The 16,790-nt window shown below is 41.9% G+C and overlaps 1 protein-coding gene across 4 annotated transcripts; it reads left to right on the top strand.

Annotated features, from left to right (window-relative positions):
• The first annotated feature begins 1,412 nt into the window (after positions 1-1,412).
• On the top strand, positions 1,413-13,223 carry DUT (deoxyuridine triphosphatase). 4 transcript variants are annotated; one of them, XM_069596623.1, is made up of 7 exons: positions 1,413-1,639; positions 2,598-2,736; positions 4,793-4,884; positions 6,480-6,524; positions 11,880-11,954; positions 12,124-12,194; positions 13,099-13,223. In XM_069596623.1, exons 1-7 carry the CDS (start codon positions 1,561-1,563, stop codon positions 13,153-13,155), a joined length of 558 nt encoding a protein of 185 aa, XP_069452724.1. In that variant the 5' UTR covers positions 1,413-1,560; the 3' UTR covers positions 13,156-13,223. The 4 variants fall into 4 exon arrangements, with proteins under 4 accessions (XP_069452724.1, XP_069452725.1, XP_069452722.1 ...); XM_069596624.1 differs by having other exon boundaries at positions 1,510-1,585; XM_069596621.1 differs by lacking the exon at positions 1,413-1,639 and adding an exon at positions 1,650-2,069.
• The last annotated feature ends 3,567 nt before the right edge of the window (positions 13,224-16,790 follow it).

Below are 16,790 nucleotides of genomic sequence, written 5' to 3'. Positions count from 1 at the left end.
TAAATACTAACTGCTGACTTACACAGATCATTACAAAACTATGAACAGAAAGCAGTGGAGAGGAGGTTAAAAGACTTAATTCTCAACTACTCTAATCCACAAGGTAATCTCTAGGCTATTTAAATAGCAACGTATAATTTGGGCACAGGTGGGGAGGTAAATACCAATAGAAAAAGTCAAAAAAATAGTTGAAAGTATTGCCCCTGAGTGAGAGCTGAGAGACTGTATTCATGGAGGGACTGGGAAGGGATTGATGTTGTTCATTGTAGGTTTGAAAAAGCATTATATGGAGAAAAAAACCTTTTGATTAAAAATTAAAAGAATGGAAAAAATAGAAAAATCGTAAGACTTTGATAAGTGATCATATACAGGGTCTGGATGGAACCTGAGATCTATCATTTATTCATATAATGAAGGAGTTCTCATCACTCATTCATTCATTTATATATCAAATAGTTCTCAAGCAACACTTTGAGCCAGGCACTAAACCAGGCCCCAGGAATACAAGGGTGAATGAAGACACACTTGGTCCCTGCCCTTATGCAGCTTATGTCCACTACAGCAAATAAACAATAAATGAGAAAATAAATACAAAGGAGAGACACAGCCTGTAGCAAGAAGTTGTGTGACTAGGGGAAAAAAAAGTGTGCTAGAATGGTGGTGAAGGGAAAAAAGGGTAACTACTTTAGTTGTTTCTCAGGGTGGGTCTTTCTCAGATGAGTGAGACTTGAAACGGCATAAACCAAGGAAAGATGTGTACAGACTTGCAGGCAGGAAAGGCTGGTGGGTCTAGAAACTGTGGCCCTGAGCAACAGAAGTGAATCACATGATGGCTCTAGAGGCGGTTGAAGAAGTCCTAGATCACGTTGCTATAGATATAAATTTGGTAAGTCCTCAGAGTATAGATATTTGAAGCCATGGGAGAAGACTATATAGAGCGTAACCCATAATCTCTTCCAGAGGAATTCCAACATTTAAGAGGAAGAGCCAGTAAGAGACTGGAAAGGTGGGGGTTGTAAAGAAAGGCAAAGCAATGAAGTCCGAAAACTTCCCCAACAATACCCTAACATTTCTGTCATTTTCCTAACTGCCCTACAGGTTTGTATTTCTTTTGACAAAATGCATTACAATTTGAGACTTTACCGTCAGTTCCAGACATAAGTGAAGATACCTGAACCCTAGAAAAATCAATTTTAAATTACCTGAAAAGTTATTTACTCATCCCCACTGTAAATTACACCAGCGTGGCCCAGGACCTTTGTTCGAATACAGCCACAGCGTTTCTCCTCTGTGCTCCTGTGGGGTCATCCAAGAGTGCTAAGATTTCAACTGAGATGTCCCCGTGGTATCCTCAAGACTCTGGTATCCCCAGCCCCTCTGAGAATAAACAACAATCCCATCCTGCACTCTGTGTTGGAAGGAAACTGAACTCGCTGCCTTGCCCATCGCCTAGGGCGCAGCACTGAGCGCTGTGCCCGTCACGGGCATCGTGATGCGGTTCCGTTCCTTTTGCAGAGGGTGGGGGGAGTGGAGTGCCTCGAGACTGGAACCTGGGGAATCATGGCCGCGGGCGGCGCCGCCCCAGGTAAACCGGCGGAGCGCAGGGCCCGGATCTCGGAAAACCGGCGCCAGATGAAAGGTGCGAGTCGAGAAAGGGAGAGGGCGAGGCAAAGGCGGCCGCGAGATTCGAGACGCCGAGAGCGCAGCTGCCCGGGAGGGCCTGCCGCCAGCCCGAGGGCTGTCGAGGCGCCGCCTCCGTGCGCCCCTCGTCAGACGGCGGCAGTTACTGCTTCCGAGGTCATTGGGCTGGCGCGCGCCCGCACGAGCTGCGCCCAAACTCGGGCGGATGACTTCCCTCTGCCCTCGCCCAGTGCTCGGCCACCACTTCATTCCGTCTTTGCTCCGCTCGGCGTTTAACAGCGCGCGCCGCGCAGGGCCCGGGGCGGAGGCCGCGGGGCTCTCCCGGCCAGGCCCGCCCCTGGACCCCACCCCGCGGGGATCCGTGCTGCTCCCGGCGCTCCGGCTGCTCTCCAGCGGCCGCAAGCTGAGCCGAGGTGGCCGCGGCTCCAGTAATGTCGGGACCCAGGCTGGAAGCACGCGCTTTCCAAGGCGGGGGGAGGCAGGGAGCCCGGCTGGCGGCCCCCGCGCCCGGCACCGAGCGGGAATGTGCTGCACCAGAGGAAGTTGTCGGGCTTCAGGCGGAGGGGCAAACGGAAGGGCGCGCGGCCTTAGCCGCGCGGGAGCCAGTCCATTCCAATTCCCTCACAGGGAAGGGGGGTGGCTTTCTATTTGGGGATGAGGGGAAGGCCACAAAAGCTGCCACTGGTTTTGGATCTAGGCACTGAGTACACAAAGTTTGAGAGGCTCCGTATTTTCCGTTCCCAAATCTGTCTTCTGAGAAAGATTTCCAGCCCCAAATTTGAGTCCTATCTCCCTTCTCAGCACTGACTGTGGGTTGGTCCGGGGGGGTATAGGGGACGGGGGCGGGGCGAGGTTGGCGGGAAGTTTAGAATTCACCCGCGCGCGCTCTCTCTCTCTCTCGTTCCCCCTGCTCCCGCTTGTGCCCACCTTCTACGCTGCCATGCCCTGCTCTCAAGAGGCACAAGTCGTCTCCCCCAGCAAGCGGGCCCGGGCCACGGAGGCGGGAGATATGCGTCTCCGCTTTGCCCGGCTCTCAGAGCACGCCACAGCCCCCACCAAGGGGTCCGCACGCGCCGCGGGCTACGACCTGTACAGGTGAGTGGGCACCCTGTCCGCCCGCGCGCCGGAGGAAGGCCGGCCCGGGCCAGGAGGCTCGCCTTCTATCCCATGGTCCGGACTTCATGCAGAAAAGTCCCAATTTCCGAGTGATAGAGCTCTCAGGTTAGCTTACATGCCGGCTTGCTGCTGCAATTTGAAATAGTCATTGAAAAGTGCAGAAACAAACGCATTTTGCATTATATAGGGTTTTTGCCTTTTGGGGAAGTGGGGGCCCACAGCGTGGCACGTGAGATCCTGTTTCACTAGCCCGGGATGGCACCTGCACCCCCCTGCAGTGGAAGACTGGAGTCTTAACCACTGGACCACCACGGAAGTCCTGCTTTTTTTTTAATGTTGAAAATTTTAGCTTTCCTCTTTAGCATAAATTCAGTATGGATTTGGGCAGATGTGTGGAATGGTAAATAGCAGTAAACGACCGCCCAGGTGTTATTTTATTTTGCAACATTTTTTGCGTCCTTTCCAAGTGGAAGGTAGAGATGAAGAAGGCCCACTTTGGCCTTCAAGTAGTGGCCTGAGAGTGGTACTGTGGTCAGTAGAAAGAAAAGCTATGCTGGGAGCCGAGGTTCTTAAGTAATAAAATACCCAGGAAAGATGAGTGAAAGTTGCTTCTGCTTTAAGGGTTAGTAAGTTAAGTTCCCCCCAAGGACTTGCCCAAAGTCTGAATATGAAAAGTAGGAATGTTAGTTAATACTACCACCTCTTTTGTACAGCATTTTTTACCTGTCCTAAAAGCTGTCCCATGTGCTGTTTTATTTAATACAGCAATCCTGAAGTAGATGAGTGTTATTCTTCACAGATGTGGGAGTTTGTGAAGAGATGAACTGATTGCCCAAGGGCTTGAACATAATAGAGTTTTTGACCCTGAATTCAATGTTTGTTTGTTTGTATTTTAACCCCTTGAGTACTGTCCCCACTTCTTCAAACCATTAAGGTAGGTGAAAAGTGATACTGGAGGGGAGACAGTGTTTATTACATGACTAACTCCCAAGCCTAGGATTTATTTTAAAGCATCCCAGGTAATTCTAATGTGAGAACCACTGGTATAAGTTGTAAGTACAGGAAAAGAGGAGAGAGGCGTATGTGATGATAGTGGGAGAAAAGAAGGAAAAAGTGAGGTAAGACTGATGCAGCTGAATGGGATACAATTCAGTCCCTTATTTCATGAATAAAAATAGTGGTGTAGATTGACTGCACCACAGCTGGGCACTGTTGTGAGTCTACGAAGAGACCTTAATTTAGGGTACTTTATAAACATCCTATTAAACATAAGACTTTGTATGTTGACGTGGACATAATTCATCTCTTCAATAAATTAGCGTTTTCACTGTTTCAAGAGAGGAAATTCCAATGAAAGAAGTAAAGACAAAGCAGGATTTTACCAGTCTTACTTAAGGGCTCCAAAGTAACTTCCAGTTCTGCTTATTGTAAAATCTCTTAAATTTTTAGCAAAGAGGGCGCTAGAGTGATAGCAAAGTAGCAGCGTTTGGTGGGCGGACCTTAGAGGATCAGTTCCTGGGCAGTGCCCATCTCTAGGACCTGTTCACAGTGGTCACCTCTCTGCCTCAGCCAGTGAAGTTCACAGCCACCGCTTGGTGAGCCTGGTCAACTACAAGTGCAGAACAGATGCAGCGCAGCTGGACACACCCCTCCCCGCATTGATGCTGCTCCCCACCCCGTTTCTCCCTTCTTCTGTACATTTTCCCTAATGCCTAGAGGATTGTTGTGAGAATAAAATGAGTTGTACAATGGACTTAGAACTGTACCTGGGACAGAGTAATGGCTTAATAAATATTAGCTATTATTTGCTATTATCTGCCTTTCTTCATTCTTTATCTTTTTTTGTACCATGTTAGTGAATCATATACAATCTAAAGTCTGCCTTTCAGCCCCCTCCTGCTAAAAAATTATCTCATTTTGCCAACACAGTTTTGTTCAAAGGAAAATATGTTTACAGGTTGTCACCTCTTTTTACCAAAGAATGCTTAGAGAATTACTATATCTAAATACCTGTTATCTTTCACTATTTTCCTAGTGCCTATGATTACACAGTACCACCGATGGAGAAAGTGCTTGTGAAAACTGACATTCAGATAGCCCTTCCTTCTGGGTGCTATGGAAGAGTGGGTAAGTGACTTGAGACATAACTATTTGTCATGCTCTTCCTTTGTGATCAGTTCTTTCTTCTTATTTCATTTGGGGTGTATAAATGAGGAAAGGGATATTGCTTGGCCTGTGTCCTAAAATAAAGACATGCCACCTGCAATGGCAGTTGCAGTCACTTGAAAACTTTCCTTTTTGTAGCTACATTTGCCTCTCTTTGCTTTTTTTTTCTCCCCCGGATTCCTTACTTAAGGTTTTAGGACACTCACATTAGCCTAGGAGGTTGTTCTCACAGCTGTTCGCTGTGAGAAAAACTGAAAATATAGGTGATGTTTCCAGTCTTACCACCAATCCTCCCTTCAGGCATTAGATGGCGTATGGAGTCAGATTTCTTTGTGAAGATGTTTATTTGTTTTATAAGAATAAAGATGCAGGGTTAAGATAATGGCACATGGCATCTTATATCACTGATATAAGTAAAGTTTCTCACCCCTGAGGATATCAGGCCCTTAGCCTTTCCCCCTTGGGTTTCGTCCCATGAGATGTGCTAGGAAAGGGATGCTCTTCAGTGCACTAGAGGACAAGGCCTCATCGTGGGAGGAGAGAGGATAAAATGCAGGGCAAGCCAACAGGTTTGATTTTTTTTCTGCAGCAAGTCAGTTGTCACTGTAGAAAGTGTTTAAAACTTCTTTTCAAGAGTCTAATTACTTGCTGACTGACTTCAGGGTGAACATAAAGGAGAAAATGGAACTGTGATCCCAGGGGGATCTTGTTAGCCGGAGTCTGAGAACTGCTGATACTTGAGCCTTTAAAAGAAAACTGAAATGAGCTCTCTCTCCATCTTTTTGGCTGCACTGACGGCATTTTTAGTGTACTGGGGTGGGGGAGGTGGGTGGATTAGGAGATGGGGTGAAATAACAGTGAAGGCAGGAAGGGGTAGCATTTACCGATAAAGTACCTGATTTAAGTTATTCTGGAATAAAATACTAGAAGTTAGGATAATTAATGGTAGGCCTGTTGCTCAAGTCAGCAAGAGTAAGGTATAAACTTACCTTCTTACTCTGGTTCATTTGTTTCATTCAGATTTGTCTTTTGGCATCTGAATTCTGCATAGGAGTCCCAAGTTCAAGGTTAACCTCTGCTACTCTGGTTGGGTTTATGTCCCTCCCCTTCTTATCCATACTGCAACATGCTCGGATCTCCTATCTTTTTGAAGTCCCTTCCTCTGCCCCATGTCCGTGCCAGCTATCGTCCTCCCTTTGTGACCAAACATCTGGACAGCATCGTCCATGGTTTTTGCTCTGGACAGCATCATCTATGGTTTTTGCCACTTGTTCACTTTCCATTTCTTTCCTGCAGACCACAGCTTCAGCTTATCCTCAGTTGCCTACAGACATACTGGAGTGGTTTAAGCTGGTTTTGAATTAAACCTTGTCAACATTTTTCTAAACTTTTCTACTTTGATCATACAGTGTGATAAATACATTTTTAATTCAGAACTGTCTGCTAAGGATAAGATACAGATGTTATAGGGAGGGGAGTGACATGCTTAGATTATGTCAATTTTATTCAGTATTGCCCTTCTTAAGATAGTCAATTTCTTTTTGTTTGTTTTATAGCTCCTCGTTCTGGCTTGGCAGCAAAACACTTCATAGATGTAGGAGGTAATATATTTACTTTTATTCTGTAAATGTTTGCAACTCTTTGTTTTTGCAGTAATCAAATGACAGATTTTCTTTTTATCATCAAGAAAAGAAAATGGTTTCTGTTGTATCTTGCCTTTTAGAAATTTCTGTCCCTAAGTAAAAGATGATTATGATACAGTTTTGAATGCTATTTGAGTATGTCTACTTTTTTAATGATCATTATATGAAATGTTGTAATTTCACTCACAAGCTAGACACTATCTGACAGATAGGATTTTGCCTTGGTTTGGTGATAATCTGCATTTAGTCCAAAAATGACTGTTCACAGAAGGAAGTTATTACAAGGAAAGGAAATGCTTTTATATCATTATTTAAGCAATTGTAGTTAGTGCTTCTCTAACAAGGCCTCTTAGCCCTCAGATGAGTGAATATGTTAAATTCTCCACCTTCTGCCATTTTTATGAAGCTGCTTTTTAATAGAAAAGGAAACTGACTGAGAAATGGGCCCAAGTTGCCTCTTTAGAAACTGAAATCCATCCATATGATTCCAGTCCCCTTGTTCTTTCCACTGCAGTTAAAAGCCGTGGATCACCCTGCCCTGTCCGTCTACCAACCTAGCTCTGCCCTGAATTAACTTACTGTTCCCTCTCTGGCTGAGGCCTGTCCCTGGGCCATCTCCCTGTAGTGTCACTAGGTGGTGCTGTGGGGTAAAACAGGAGCCCAAAAATAGCTCTGGAGACTGAGGAGGAGCTGAATATAACTCAACAGAGATGGACAGTCCTCTGGGGTAGAGAATTCCCTGGGCTAATTTATGCTTGACTTTCAAGAATATTTTTACAAGGTCTAGTATGGTCACTCGGAGAAGGCAGTGGCACCCCACTCCAGTACTCTTGCCTGGAAAATCCCATGGATGGAGGAGTCTGGTGGGCTGCAGTCTGAGGGGTCGCTAAGAGTCGGACATGACTGAGCGACTTCACTTTCATGCATTGGAGAAGGAGATGGCAACCCACTCCAGTGTTCTTGCCTGGAGAATCCCAGGGACGGGGGTGCCTGGTGGGCTACCGTCTATGGGGTCACACAGATTCGGACACGACTGAAGCAAGTTAGCAGCAGCAGCAGCAGCAGTAGTAAGGTCACTTAAAACGATAACTTATGGATATAAAATATGGTATTTTTAAATAAGTTTCAAAGGGTTATGAAAGGAACATGGGCTTTGGAATAACAACTGGATTTGGGCTCTAACTTTGTCACTAACTTGCTAGTTATTGCTTAACTTTTCTGAGCCTCAGTTTCCTTATCTGTAAAATGAAAATTAGTGTGCTTGCCCTGAAAGATGGGAGGATTGAATTATAATGTATCTAAAGCACTAACACTGCTTGCTACATATTTTCTGTCCTCTATGATTTTTTTTTTTAACATGGAAACTTTTTCTGACTTTGTTACTAACTTTTGCTCTATTTAAAACAATCCTCTGAAAAAAATTCATGTCAAAGCAATGGAAAGTTAGTTTGCCTGGTGGTTCCTGTGGTATTATGCACACAGTCACATTGTGGTGTGTTCTTGGATGCAGAGTATCTTAAAAATGTCTCGTAGGCACACATTTATCATAGTTGGCCACAGTTTTTATTTCAAAGAGGGATATTGTTAGAAATCCCAGGCTGTAAATAAGGGTCAAAGGGAAAAGTTGAGTATGCAGGATTCCGTTCAGAATTCACATCTGGTAGGTGTGGATAGTTTTCAGTAAAGAAGGTTTCCAACGAATGACGTGCCAAAGTCTTGACACAGTAAAACTTTCGCCTGAAGTCAGTTAATCACTCTGCCAGTTCCAATGCATGATTTTTCCAGTGATAACTTCAAAATACTTTCTGCTTTCTCATGAAGAGAAATACCCTTGATGTTTTTGTCCCTTATGTACGAAAGGAATGTCTTGTATTTTTTTAGATGGTCAGTTGCCTTTGATTAACAAGTAATAAATGAACTTCGAACTATCAGAATTTTTAATACTTTTGGCATTCATGCTTTTTTAAAAAGGAGTAATTAAGGACCATTTTTTCTGTCATACATTCTAATTGACTTGAAAGGACTTAATTTCTTTCAGTCTAGGTAGATCACCTGGCTTTGAGGAATTCAAGACATCCAACCATATGTGTGATAGGACTCCTTTAGAAATGTATGGTGGTTTGGTATTGTAGAAGATACCATAAAGTAAACAAATAAATACTTGCAAGTCATATGAAGAAGAGTTAAATATCCAAACAGATAAGGGGGGAAAAAAACTGATTATAAAATATAGAAGAGGACATACAAATGTGGAACAAACATATTGAGGTAAAAAAGCCCAGCCTCTCACTAGTCATCAGGGAAATGTAAATAAATCCATGAAATATCATCTTTTACTCATCATATTGGCCAGAATTAAAAAGATTGCTTCAATTTGGTGTTATAAGAGAGCTTGGAAATGGGCATTCTTAAATATGGATAGAAATTTGAATTGCTATACCTTCTTTGCAAAGTTATCTAGCAATATCCATTAAAATTTTAAATATACACACCTTTCAGCCCAGGAAAGTGCTTTTTTTTTTTTTTGGAAACTATTTGATGAGAATACAATACAGTAATACACAAGGACATATTTAAAGGACTGTTTTGATTATTATAGGAAAAATGTAAAAACGACCTGAATGTCTGATGATAGGTAAGAAAATAGTTACATAGAAATCATGGTGCTGTATTTCCATATCTTGGATCTAAAAGAATGACTAAGATTCAGATATGTTACTCTCAAAGGATAGCTATGCTATTTTAGGTGAAAAAAAAAGTGTAAAATATGTGGCTGCCTGAGGGGGAGAGTTGGGAAGCATTATTAGCTTTTACTTTATATGTATTTGTACTGTTTGGGTACTCTAAAAATTTTCTAGTAAAGAAGTGAATTCAGAAGTCAGCACACATGGTCTTTATCTAAGGCACCCTGGGTGAATGAGTGCTAGCCTGAGCACTCCCGCTTGGAGATGCCAAAGCCTCCTGTGGTCATTTGTTCCAGCATGGGAAGCGGGGAATGACCTGCTGCTGAGGGGTTCCTTCCTTAACTCTGACCTGAGCCATTCCTGCAGCTGAAACTTTCTGCATCTAGATAATATAGAAAACAGCTGGTCCTATCTTTATATCCATTCTTTCAGTAAATATCAAGGACTAAGTTAATGATCAGCTGTCAGTGGGGGAAAGAGGCCAGGCTTCAGTATTCTTTGAGTTGGTCAAAGTTTTATTGATGTAGAACCAGAAAAGAATAGACTGTTTCCTTCAGTCTAGACATGATATGAACCACTTTCAGCCACTTTTGTTTTATCTTTAATTCAGACTCTTAAGTCTTATGTCAGGAACCTTGTAAGAAGTATTTTAAGTTCAGTTTCACTTAGCCCTACTAATTCATTCATAAAGCACAGGGGTTCATCTAAACTTCTACAGTAATCCACTGGAAAAATCTAAAATGTTAGTTTTTCTGAGTATATTTCCCTGTGATGGAACTTTTTATTTTTTTTTTAAATTTGCCCTTTTTTTTCCCTATATGAGAAAATTGAAAGTGAATGCTTACTCTTGTTCTAAAAAAGAAAAAAATAAAATCAACTTTTTTTTCAATTGACCTTCAAATAACTATGAGTCTAGCCAACCAGCATTAGTACCCATTGAACTAAATTCCTGATTCTTTTTTTTTCTTCTTTGATAAGAGTTTTTTGTTGCCCCAGAGAAGGGGGGGTATTAAGAAGATGTAAGATATGACATGGAGCTGCATTTAATTAGATTCACATGAATCCTGTCTAGCATTTTACAAACTGAAGGGGAAGAATTAACATGTATAAAAGGAAATAGGCATTGAGGGGAAAGATAGGGATAGGAAAGTGACTGCTAATAGCTAGGGGGTTTCTTTTTGGGGTAATGAAAATGTTCAAAAATTGATTGTGGTCATGTTTTCACAGCACTGAATACACTAAAAAAATGTTGACTTGTGAATTATGTCTTAATTTTTAAAAAGGAAATGAGAAGACTTGGTGCACCTACATTATCTGTGCTTGTGTTTGTGGGACGGTTTTGGATTCTTGGCTCAAAGATAAATGCCAGCAAGTTGGGTAGATGTACTTCTCTGGGCTGTGGCAGGGCCCTGGCTCAAGATCCTCTCCTGCAAAAATTTGCTGCCTTTGTGTTTATAATCTCAAACAGGTTCTAATTATACCCAGTTGTGTATAAAATTATACTCATTATTAAGCTTATGTGCTAATGTCTTCTGAGAGATCATGCTCTTAACAAAGGATGGTAGCTCAAATGGAAAGGAGAAGAAGAATGTGAAATGAACAGTTCAGCTCCATTTTCATTATAAAAATGGAATGTTCTGATATTTGCTAGACTGCTGCTTAACAGTGTCAGCATCAACTTATTCCACCACAGATCTTCTGGCTTTTTGACATTTTTATTTATGACTCAATCATATTTCAGTCTGGATATTAGTGGCAAGCTGCTACCAGGAAAAGCCTTTAAAACCCAAATCGTAATTTTCTCCTAGTCCTTTTGGCAGGTATGCAGCAGATAGACAGTAGGACTGGAAGAGAGCAATTAAGGATGTCTTGGCTGAGACGCTAAGCACCTACTCCCAATTTAGAGTAGGTTAATGGTCACCATTTGTAAGGATGACAGGTTGTAAAATTAGGACCACTTTCAAAATTCTTATTTGAATTTTGGGCTTCCCTGGTGGCTCAGATGGTAAGGAATCTACCTGCAATGCAGGAGACCTGGGTTCAGTCTCTGGGTTGGGAAGATCCACTGGAGGAGGACATGTCAACCCACTATAGTAGTCTTGCCTGGAGAATCCCCACAGACAGAGGAGCTTGGCAGGCTATAGTCCATGGGGTCGCAGAGTAAGACACGACTGAGCGACTAAGTATATTTGCATTTTAGTAATATTTCTTAGCTTTGAGGCTTTACATAGTAGCAGAGCAAGATTCACATATTCATTGCAAGGATAAAACTTTCAGAGCTACATAGGAATGATTTCGAGGTAATTATATACCCTTAGTCCTCGGAGAAGGCAATGGCACCCCACTCCAGGACTCTTGCCTGGAAAATCCCATGGACGGAGGAGCCTGGTAGGCTGCATTCCATGGGGTCGCTAAGAGTCAGACACGACTGAGCGACTTCAGTTTCACTTTTCACTTTCATGCATTGGAAAAGGAAATGGCAACCCACTCCTTGCCTGGAGAACTCCCAGGGACAGGGGAGCCTGGTGGGCTTCCATCTATGGGGTCTCAGAGTCGGACACTACTGAAGCGACTTAGCAGCAGTCCTCGGTACCACACACTAAGCTAAGATCATGTTTCTTTTCTCCAGCTGGTGTCATAGATGAAGATTATAGAGGGAATGTTGGTGTTGTCCTGTTTAATTTTGGCAAAGAGAAGTTTGAAGGTATGTTAAGTATATCTAATCACATCAATGTAATGAGTTTTCCGAATTATGTATTAAATATGTCTAAATAGCACATATTAACTCCTCTGATTCTCATTGTATTGTGTAAGGCAGGATACAGAGAATGCATCAATAAAGTATCAGTAATAAATTTTTTTTTCCTTTGAAGTCAAAAAGGGTGATCGAATTGCACAGCTCATTTGTGAACGGATATTTTACCCAGAAATAGAGGAAGTTCAAGTAAGTATTATAAAAGCTGAGTAGGGAATACACGATAACATCTTCAGTGAAGGAAAAATAAAAATTTGAGGATCTGATATGCTATTGGTAACTAAATACAGATCTTTCTCAATTTAACAATGGGATTACATCCTGATACAGCCATTGTAAATTGAAAATACCTTAAGTTGAAAATACACTTCACGCACCTAACCTACTGAACATCATAGCTTAGTCTAGCCTGCCTTAAACATGCTCAGAGCACTTATTAACCTAGTTGGACAGAGTCGTCTAATGCAAAGCCTGTTTTATAATGAAGTGTTGAATATCTCATGTAATTTATTGACTACTGTCCTGAAAGTGAAAAATAGAATGGTTGTATGAGCACAGAAACTGTATCAGCATTTCACCCGTGATGGCATGGCTGACTGGCGGCTGCAGTCGCTGCCATCGCCCAGCATCACAAGAGGATCACATCGCATATCACTAGCCCAGGGAAGGGTCAAAATTCATTATTTGAAGACAGTTTTTACCAGATGCATATCACTTTCACACCATCAAGTTGAAAAATCGTTGGTCAAACCATTCTAAGTTGGAGACCACCTGTAGTAGAATAGTTGACTAGTCCTATTTTAAGCAAAATTAAAATCCTAGTTGTAGAACTTCTTAAAATGTTTGCCATGGCTATTATATCGCATTACTTTGAATAGTAAACCATTTAAATAGACTGAAATTTACTATTCCCTTAGCTTTTTTGGTATTATTCAGTATTTTATGGAACATTTTAAAAAATTTTAATTTTCTGTAATCTCCTTTTTGAAGGAATGATACAGCAAGAATAAAACTTTTACAGATTGAGAGCTGGAGAGACTTGAAAGAGGATCTAAAATTAACTATACGGCTCACTATCTTTATGTCTTTTCAGATTTTAGATGACACTGAAAGGGGTTCAGGAGGCTTTGGTTCCACTGGAAATAATTAAAACTTATGCCGAGAACAGGAAATGAGAATGTACTTTTTTCTTGAAAATAAAGACTTTGCTTCAATGTGTTTTGGTGTTTTGCATTTCTGTAAACTTAACACTTCAGCTTCTAAAAGTATTTGGTTTTCTTATGCTTAAGGAAAGGGCACCTCTGTTGGGATCCTATAGAAACCTACTTGTGTTTTTCTGCGTTTAGTGAACTGTTCGTGAACTCATGCCGTTTCTTTTTTAAATTAAATGCACATCAATTATCCCCAAATCTGTATTGTTTAATTCATTATATACTACCCTTTCAGTAACTTATATTTAAAATGCTTTGAATATCATAAGCAATGTATTTCATTCAATAAATTTGAATTCTCACAGATAGAAATTATTGCATAAACTGAATTAAACAGCAATAAAAAGTTATTGCTAATTCTTCCTTTCTCTTCAGTGATGTAAAAAATGTTTTTCTAAACTTAAGATTCTTTATGAGGTTGGAAAGAAGAGAATCCTCGTTTGTTTGTTTTTTTTTTTTTTAAGTTTTCCCTGTTTTTTTTTTTAATCTTCCTTTTTGGTAGACCCCAGGTTAACTGGGTACAGGTTATTTGTGAAAGAAAATGTGAGTTGGGAATCTGCATTTGGTTTATTGCTCTGAATTTCATTCTGTTGGGGTTTCCCTGGTGGCCCAGATGGTAAAGAATCTGCCTGCAATGCCGGAGACCTGGGTTTGATCCCTGTGTTGGGAAGATCCCCTGGAGTAGGGCATGGCAAGCCCCTCCAGGATTCTTGCCTGGAGAATTCCATGGACAGAGAAGCATGGCAGGCTACAGTCCATGGGGTCACAGGGTTGGACCTGACTAAGCACACAAGTAAATTTTAGTAATGTGAATTTGCCTCACTGAAGTAGCAGTAATAGGCTGTCCAAGAAAATACACAATTTAGTACAGATAAATAGATGTAAGGAGGTATGCCTAGACCACTGGGTTTATCCAAACCAAGTATCTGAGTAAGTATGTCTCAGCCATATGAGTTGGTTTAACATCATCTATTGCAGTTTCTGGTGTGCTTTCCGTTACTGCATTTCCCAAACCCCTCTGCACCAGGACTTTGGGTGTCAGCTAGGCTTTGTCAATCAGATGCCCTAGTGCGAGGCTCAGGAGGTGCCATTTTTTAGGGGGGAGTGTCACACAGATGGAATGTCTGGAGCTGGCAACTCTTGGCTGCCCAGTTTTGGAAGCATGGATTAGAGTTTGTTTCTTCTGTTCAGTGGTTCCCTAGGCCATGTTATACCTGCAGTGTATCAATAGTATTTTCCATTACTTTGGAAATATAACTATGGGTTATCGTTCATCAGTGAGTCATGAAATTAACTCAGTGGGTCACAACTAGTGTTAAAAAATACTGAACAGAAATACAGCAGAGGACAACAGGTCAGATGGGTAAATTCTGTGAAGATTATTTGAATTACATACTTATGTGTGCACGTGTTTACTGGGTCATGGTATAAATTATTTCTGAAGTCAATAAAGTTTAAATAAATTCTGCTAAACTAGCTAGAGTCTGGTTCTCTGAACTCTGACCAATATGTAGTAACAGTTGAAGACTATGATGTGACTGCTAAGAGATTCCGTCTTAGCTTAACGTTAAGTCCACGGTTAAGCACTTAACAAACTGCTCTTTTCTTTCTCATAATGTGCTTGTGGAGAATAGAAAAACACTTTTATAGGTGACACAAACAGGCTCAGAGACATTTCAGCTAACAATGACTACTATTAAAACTGGCCCTATGGCTTCAAAGCCCATGTTCTCTGCAGTATCTTCAATCTTAGAAGTGGGAGAGAGGATACACAACAGAAGACATGGTTAATGAAGAGCTTCCTCTAGGTTTTTTGTACTTGGAATGTTTCCATCTGGGTACCATACTTAAAGGAAGATGCTCACATTTGAAGCTACTCTAGAGACCTGGAATGATATCCATGGGTGCTACGTTTTCACCTGGGAAAGTGTATTTGTTGGGATGGGAGGAATGAGGGGCAGTTGCCTAGAGAAAGTCCCTGGAATATAATAGGTGTTTTTAGAATCTAAAGACTCAGATTAGGCTTGTCATATGTGACCTTAGGGACTGAAGTTAGTATCAGTGGGTTTCACCTATAGAAGATGGTGGCTGTGAGATAATAGAATATATATATTACCCTCTGTCACCCTGGTGGTAAGAACATCTTTTGTTCTGTTATTGGTCTTTGACTTCTGTTCTTGACACACAGCTCCTGAAACCCTTCCTTGTAGTTTGTGGATAACAGAAGTGTCTTGTTCTAATAGGGTGACTCAGACCCTATGTGGCTCCTGAATGAGATCTGGTCACCAGAAAGGCCAGGCCATTATTAGAGGTTTAGAACTCTCATTTCCTCCCATTCTCTTGTGAAGGGAGAAGGGCAAAATTGGAATTAATGATGGATCATTCCCATGTGATGAAGCCTTCATAAAATCCCCTAAAGAACAGCCCAGAGAGCTCACAGGTAGTGCTAGGATATCTGAGCCTATCTCCAAGTACACAGTGTCAGAATTGAGAAATTGTAGGACACCCCAGCTGGTGTCACAGAGAATTGCCTGGTGTAGGGAAAAGCCTGCACACATTGGGTGCCCAGAAGTGAAGTGTTTTCTGTGACTAGTAGAGGAGACTCACAGGGAAGAAAGACATGGTAGGAGAGAACTAGGCTTTTGTCTACACAGGAAGGGAAAAGTCTGTTTCTCCTTTACAATGGCATAGAGCAGACTTGTGGAACTTCCCCAAAAAAGTGAAAAAAAAGCAAATACTGCATGGGAAAAGCAAAAGCCATATGGGAAAGTACAATACAGTCTGTTCCGTTGAGATTTTTGGAGACATTTTCTATGTAATATATGTAAAGTTCAAATATTTTAGGATAATTTTACTTTGTTTTATTATGAAATACAATGTTTAGGCAAGTGTGTGAAACAAATGTGGATGGTATAGTGAGTAACTACAGTATGAAGTGAAGTTAGGTTGCCCAGTCATGTCTGACTCTTTGCAACCCTATGGACTGTAGTCCACCAGGCTCCTCCGTCCATGGGATTCTTCAGGCAAGAATCCTAGAGTGGGTTGCCATTTCCTTCTCCAGGGGATCTTCCTGACCCAGGGATTGAACCCAGGTCTCTTGCATTAGAGGCAGACGCTTTAACCTCTGAGCCACCAGGGAAGCACCTAAATAGTGGTCTCGACTGGTTTGCTAGAAGTGAGAGCCAATGTTAACAAGGCTTGGTTCCTGAGCTCATTTGAGCTTTGCCTTCTTTCAGTATGCTAGATTCAGTTGGTGAAAGTGAAAGTTGCTTAGTCGTGTCCAACTCTTTGCGACCCCATGGACAGTTCTCCAGACCAAAATCCTAGGGTGGGTAGCTGTTTTCTTCTCCAGGGGATCTTCCCAACCCAGGATCGAACCCAGGTTTCCTGCATTGCAGCAGGTTCTTTACCAGTTGAGCCACAGGGAAGCAGATTCAGTTGGTAGCAAAGGAAAACCAGGGTATGTCATTTTATTTGGGAAAGTCTTCCTTTCCACTAGAAACGGCACCAGTTTTTTACTGATGGCCAAAGAGAAGCATCATTTTCAGAGGCAGGCCTGCACTTTGGTTATCAA

The sequence above is a fragment of the Ovis canadensis genome, chromosome 7 (genome assembly GCF_042477335.2).
Source record: "Ovis canadensis isolate MfBH-ARS-UI-01 breed Bighorn chromosome 7, ARS-UI_OviCan_v2, whole genome shotgun sequence".
NCBI classification, from domain to species: domain Eukaryota; kingdom Metazoa; phylum Chordata; class Mammalia; order Artiodactyla; family Bovidae; genus Ovis; species Ovis canadensis.
The sequence above is the reverse complement of the archived record's forward strand: the minus strand, read 5'-3'. Positions and strand labels throughout refer to the sequence as shown.

What these genes read in the sequence shown, in the direction of transcription:
- DUT (XM_069596621.1), top strand. Translation starts at nt 1,847, where the DNA reads ATGACTTCCCTCTGCCCTCGCCCAGTGCTCGGCCACCACTTCATTCCG. An exon ending in CCGAGGTGGCCGCGGCTCCA is followed by an intron (nt 2,070 to 2,597) that starts GTAATGTCGGGA and finishes CCTGCTCTCAAG; the next exon opens with AGGCACAAGTCGTCTCCCCC. An exon ending in ACACTTCATAGATGTAGGAG is followed by an intron (nt 6,525 to 11,879) that starts GTAATATATTTA and finishes TCTTTTCTCCAG; the next exon opens with CTGGTGTCATAGATGAAGAT.